Genomic DNA, 6,000 nt, shown 5'->3' on the forward strand with positions numbered 1-6,000 from the left:
AGAGAGGGGGGGGGGCAAAGTGGCACTTTTTGCCTAAGTTGGAGAAGAACGGGCAAGTGACTGGTCGTGGGACGGCTCCAAGTCAAGATATCAGGGTGCACCTCCCTTACCCCCCCCCCCCCGCACTTACCCTTTCCGAGGGGGGCAAAGTGTCGCTTTTTGCCTACCTCTCAGGCGGCTAGCTAGAGGTCAAGGAAAAGGGGGGGGGATGGTCACCTCCCTCCCTCCCTCCCTTTCCCTCCCATCCTCCCCCCGCCTCTCTCTCTCTCTCTCTCTCTCTCTCTCTCTCTCTCTCTCTCTCTCTCTCTATCTCTCTCTCTCTCTCTATCTCTCTCTCTCTCTCCTCTCTCTGGATCCGCGCTTGTCTAAGCTGACTGTCTGGAAGGCGTCGGTGCCGGGCGGCCGGCCGTCGCTCCCGGCCGGCTTGTCCTCCTTGTTCGGCATGGACGTCCCCGTCGACGGCCGCTCCGCCACCCCGGCCCCCTCCGCCGCCCCGTCCTCCGTGCGCAGCCAGCGCGGCCTCGACGTCCCGGTCGACGCCGACCTTCCCCCGTCACCCTCGGCCCCCTCGGTCCGCTCCGTGGAGGACGCCCCCTCCGAGTGCCCGTCCACGCCGTGCCAGGTAGGCCGCCACAGTGGGCCAGAAGACCGGCGGAGGCGGCCAAAACTCAACTCCAGACGCGTTTTGAGCTCCAGAGTCGCTGAGTGGGACTCGAATCGAACGTGTGACCCCACCAATGGATTGCTCCCCGAACGAGGAATCCATTGGTGGGGTCACACGTTCGGTTCGAGTCCTGTTTAGCGACTCTGGAGCTCAAAACGCGTCCTGCCGCAGGGCTCCGAGATGCAGGAAGTCAAAGCGCCCACATCGGACCGGAAGCTGTCCGTGTTCATCCCCACCACCGCCAACCCGTCCCTGCAGCAGGTACACCGGAAAAAGTCTCCGAAGCATCGCTTTTTCCTAACAAGAAAACGAAGGCATTGTAAGGTCCATGAAGCAGAATCTTTCGTAACACGAAGCATTTCAGCAAAGCAATGCCTTCATATTGTTCTTAGTTAAAAAGCAGGTGCTTTGTCGACATTTTGGAGTGTCCCTGACGGGCGTCGAACCCGCACCCTGCGCTCACGAACCGCCCCCCTAGACCCCGCGGCCACGACTGCGCGCAGGTGGCGGCCAGGGAGGACGATGACGACGAGGACAGCCTGGGGACGCGGCCGATGGGCCGGCCCTCCCCGAAGAGCTTGCTGTCGCCGTGCTCGCGGGTGTCCCGGGTGTCGCGGCGCGGGCTGTCGCAGGCCCTCAGCGCCTGCCTGCAGGAGAGCTTCAAGAAGCACCAGGACACAGTGGGCCAGAAGACCGGCGCAGGCGGCCAAAACTCCAGCCGCGTTTTGAGCTCCAGAGTCGCTAAACAGGGCTCGAACCGAGCGTGTGACCCCACCAATGGATTCCTCGTTCGGAGAGCAATCCATTGGTGGGGTCACACGTTCGGTTCGAGTCCCATTTAGCGACTCTGGAGCTCAAAACGCGTCTAGGGTTTTGGCCGCCTCCACCGGTCTTCTGGCCCACTGTACAGGGCCTCGTGCCCGGCGTGGTGCCCGGGCCCGGCGAGCCCTCCCCGCTGTCCGTCCTGTCCCCCAACGCGTCCGACATCGACTGGAAGCTGTGGTGGGACGAGCGGCTGCAGCAGCTGGACCAGCGCGTGCGGCTGGAGGTCAGAGACGAGCCAAGTCTAAGGGGTGACCCACTGTAAAATTTTGTGTACAGCCATCCATTGTGGGACTTTCCTTAGGTAAAGTGTGCAAGATTTCTTGTGCATTTGGCATACGTTGTGATCTACTTACACACAGGTGGTTTCGCCATCTGTGGACTGTGTCTTAATCTCATCTTTGCTGGAGGGAGGTCTCGCCCGCTCTACAAAACGTGTATCGGAGTTGTGAAAGTTGATGTGTTTTCCAGCGCGCGCACGCCGAGGCCAAGATGATGCGGGAGTGCTTGTCCACGACGGCGTACAGCCTGGGCGCGCAGCTGCTGCCCGACACGCTCGGCCTCAAGCAGCCCAGGTCCACGGTGTCCATCGTGGTGAGCACACAGTGGGCCAGAAGACCGGTGGAGGCGGCCAAAACCCTAGACGCATTTTGAGCTCCAGAGTCGCTCAATGGGACTCGAACCGAACGTGTGACCCCACCGATGAATTCCTCGTTCGGAGAGCAATCCATTGGTGGGGTCACACGTTCGGTTCGAGTCTTTGGACTGTGGCTCAAGAGTCGAGCTTGAGGTAACTTTGACCAACTCTGCGCAAGCCGCCTTGTCTGTATGGATCAGCTCTCAGGGCCGTCAAGTTCCAAGTAAGTAAAAGTTAACAAAAACAAAAACAAAAAATCACAGTGTTCAGAATAATCCAAAGCAAAAGCTCACGAAAACCATCCTACACTGTGCAGGAAATTAGTACAAGAAATTCACAAAGAACTATTTGGCAAAAAAATGCTTCTAAATCTGCTCTGCTGCTGAGCAGGATTTTTATTTCCTTTACCCTGTACCTTCCTTCCTCACACAGTAAAAACGGTACCTGGTTTTCCCAGGAAGCCTATGGTAAAGACTAGGCGATTTCCAGGGAGTTCCTCGTAAAACCAGAAACCGTTTTCACCGTGCACAACTTACCGGTAACTTAACCGTCAACGCGCTTCCACCCGCCCAGAGCGACCCGACCGTGGTCCCCGCCAAGCGCGTCTCCTCCACTGCCACCTCCGCCGCGTCGCGCCGCGCGTTCGCGTCCGGCGAGGCGTCGTCGCCGTCCAGGGCGTCGCGGCGCGTCTCCTTCTCGGACTTCGGCCACTCGCTGAGCGCGCAGCCGCCGTCCTCGGCCCACAGCAAGCCGCGCAGGTGAGTGCACAGTGGGCCAGAAGACCGGTGCAGGCGGCCAGAACTCCAGACGCGTTTTGAGCTCCAGAGTCGTTAAATAGGTCTCGAACCGAGCGTGTGACCCCACCAATGGATTCCTCGTTCGGAGAGCAATCCATTGGTGGGGTCACACGTTCGATTCTAGTCCCATTTCGAAACAGGTCTCGAAACAAGCGTGTGACCCTACCAATGGATTCCTCGTTCGGAGAGCAATCCATTGGTGGGGTCACACGTTCGGTTCGAGTCCCGTTTAGCGACTCTGGAGCTCAAAACGCGTCCGGGATTTTGACCGCCTCCACCGCGGTCTTCTGGCCCACTGTGCGTGCGCCGCAAAGTTGGTCATGCGTGCATGCGCAGGCCGGGCGACAAGCGGCCCGTCGTCCTGGAGGAGCCCTCCTCCTACCTGCGCTTCCTGCGCCGCTCCGACCGCGCCAACTTCCGGCCCGCCTGGCGGCCGCAGCAGCCGGACGACGTGCTCACGGACACCGCGGCTGACCAGGTGCATTTTTTGCAAACTTTTTTTTTGCAAAGAGGAAACCACTGTGAATTTTGGTGCACAAATCAAATAAATTTCAATTAAATTTCAACGAATTTTTCCGACAAAAACAACTGAATTTTAGGATGCATTTCGATAATTTTTTTCATTAACTTCAGTACATTTTAAACTTTTGGTGAATTTGGTGGCAGCATGGTGGGAATTTTCGCGCACTGTTGTGGCAGCACTGGAACGGCCATTCTGTCGAGACTAAAAAAAATGAGTAAACACCAAGCCACGGTGTGCCATCGCCGCCGGCAGGATCCAGTAGCGCCAAAGATAGGACACGTCGGCCTTTTGCATAAATTTTCGTTAAACTCCCTTCCGCCGCACAGTGGGCCAGAAGACCGGCGCAGGCGGCCAAAACTCAAGACGCGTTTCAGAGTCGCTAAATGGGTCTCGAACCGAGCGTGTGACCCCACCAATGGGTTCCTCGTTCGGAGAGCAATCCATTGGTGGGGTCACCCGTTCGGTTCGAGCCCTATTCAGCGACTCTGGAGCTCGAAACGCGTCGGGGACTTTGACCGGTCGTCTGGCCCACTGTGCACCGCCCCGTTCCGTTGCAGAGGTCCCCGGCCTGGCCGCGCTTCCCCGAGGGCGTGTCTTGAGGAGGGCTGGCCACCCCGGCCGCTAGCGGACATGACCACAGGTATAGGATATTATCGGGGAGTGTGGAGTCCCCGAGGGGGAACTCGGGGATGTCCGCTAGCGGCCGACCCGGCCAAAACATGTGGGCAAAAAAAAAAATAAAATGGAAAAAGTGCGGGTGTTTGAACCAGGAACCTTGCCCTCACCGCAGGTGGTGTCGGAGCTCTGCCAGTGGATGCAGCAGCTGAGCGCGCAGGAGGACCGCGACGAGCAGGAGCCCCGCACCTCGCTCACGTGCGACGACGTGCGCAAGCTGTTCGACATCAACCTGGAGGGCCCCGCGGCACGCGCGCTCGCCGTCAACGTCAAGGAGCTCGTGTGCGTGCCCAACACCATGGCCACCGACGCGCACGCCTACCTGGTTAGTCTAACACAGTGGGCCAGAAGACCGGCGGAGGCGGCCGAAACCCGAGACGCGTTTTGAGCTCCAGAGTCGCTAAATGGCACTCGAACCGAGCGTGTGACCCCATCAATGGATTCCTCGTCCGGAGAGCAATTCATTGGTGGGGTCACACGTTTGCTTCGAGCCCCATTTAGCGACTCTGGAGCTCAAAACGCGTTTTAACGTTGTGGCTGCTTTGTGGCTTTGCAGCAGTCCAACCTGACCCGCGTGCGTCTGGCCGTGCGCGCGGACCTGCGTGCTGAGGGCCGCCCCATGCGCACGCACGCGTTCGGCCGCAGCATCCCCATCGGGGACCCGGCACACTGGAGGCCGCCCCGGAACAACACCCAGGACCGCTGGAGGCTGGACTTCGTGCCCTCGGACCTAGCCTCCATGGAGGAGATCTTCGGCGGCGACGTCACGCAGCTCAAGTGGGTACCCGACCTACAGTGGGCCAGAAGACCACTGGAGGCGGCCGAAATCCCGGACGCGTTTTGAGCTCCAGAGTCTCTAGATGGGACTGGAATCGAACGTGTGACCCCACCAATGGATTGCTCTTCGAACGAGGAATCCATTGGTGGGGTCACACGTTCGGTTCGAGTTCCTCTTGAGCCTTTGTGGTCATGAGGTGCGTGGTTTACAGGGTGACGCGGGACTTCATCGAGTACCTTCGGATGAAGAAGGCCCCACTGCCGCCGTGTCTTCGAGGCCCCCGCGGTGGCCTCCTCAAGAGGCTGCACCACACGCCCACCACCGCCCCCGCCACGCCCACCACCACGCCGACCATCATCACGACCACCACCTAGAGAGCCACCTACACTGGTAGCCAACGAATGTGACGTCACATTCGTTGGCTACCAGTGTAGAGTCCTCTCTGAGTCTCTCTGAGTTCACATGTAAGTTTCTCTCTGAGTCTCTCTCTGAGTCTCTCTGTCATCTCTCTGTCAGTCTCTGAGTCTTTATTTGAGTTTCTCTGAGTCTCTCTGAGTCTTTATCTGAGTCTCTCTAAGTCTCTGCTGAGAGTTTCTCTCTGCCTCTCTGAGTCTCTAATGTCGACGAACGCCCTATGTGACGCAGCCGCCACACGCAGACGAGAAGCCTTACCACAGCCCCCCCCCCAAATCGCCAGCCGCCACAACTATAGAAAAGAAACAGTAATAAAATTCGAACGTCCAAAAATCGTATGTTGCTGCTGTTTTTGCTGCATGGTTTTACTCTTCACTCCCTCCACAGAAGTCCGATGGATGCGGCCAAAATACTGGACGCGTTTTGAATTACAGAGTCGCTGAATGAGACCCGAACCGAACGTGTGATCCCACCAACGGATTCCTCGTTCGGAGAGCAATGCATTGCTGGGGTCACACGTTCGGTTCGAGACCCATTTAGCGACTCTGGAGCTCAAAACGCGTCTAGAGTTTCGGTCGCCTCTACCGGTCTTCTGGCCCAGCCCTCGTGCGAGAAGATGCGTTCCCCGCACTCGCAGTGTCGTGCATTATTCTGCGTACACTGCGGAAAAGGCGGCCAGTGCAAAGCGGT

General features: G+C 58.5%; 1 protein-coding gene across 1 annotated transcript; it reads left to right on the forward strand.

The window, feature by feature from the left end:
- Nucleotides 1–1,908: 1,908 nt before the first annotated feature.
- On the forward strand, nt 1,909–5,377 carry LOC117648386. Its single transcript, XM_034390895.1, has 7 exons — nt 1,909–2,080; nt 2,302–2,346; nt 2,697–2,764; nt 3,257–3,398; nt 4,234–4,443; nt 4,675–4,895; nt 5,108–5,377. Exons 1-7 carry the CDS (start codon nt 1,979–1,981, stop codon nt 5,268–5,270), a joined length of 951 nt encoding a protein of 316 aa, XP_034246786.1. The 5' UTR covers nt 1,909–1,978; the 3' UTR covers nt 5,271–5,377.
- The last annotated feature ends 623 nt before the right edge of the window (nt 5,378–6,000 follow it).

This window comes from Thrips palmi, unplaced genomic scaffold (genome assembly GCF_012932325.1).
Source record: "Thrips palmi isolate BJ-2018 unplaced genomic scaffold, TpBJ-2018v1 HiC_scaffold_3, whole genome shotgun sequence".
NCBI classification, from domain to species: domain Eukaryota; kingdom Metazoa; phylum Arthropoda; class Insecta; order Thysanoptera; family Thripidae; genus Thrips; species Thrips palmi.

What these genes read in the sequence shown, in the direction of transcription:
- LOC117648386 (XM_034390895.1), top strand. Translation starts at nt 1,979, where the DNA reads ATGATGCGGGAGTGCTTGTCCACGACGGCGTACAGCCTGGGCGCGCAG. An exon ending in GGTCCACGGTGTCCATCGTG is followed by an intron (nt 2,081 to 2,301) that starts GTGAGCACACAG and finishes ACTCTGCGCAAG; the next exon opens with CCGCCTTGTCTGTATGGATC. An exon ending in CCGACGCGCACGCCTACCTG is followed by an intron (nt 4,444 to 4,674) that starts GTTAGTCTAACA and finishes GTGGCTTTGCAG; the next exon opens with CAGTCCAACCTGACCCGCGT.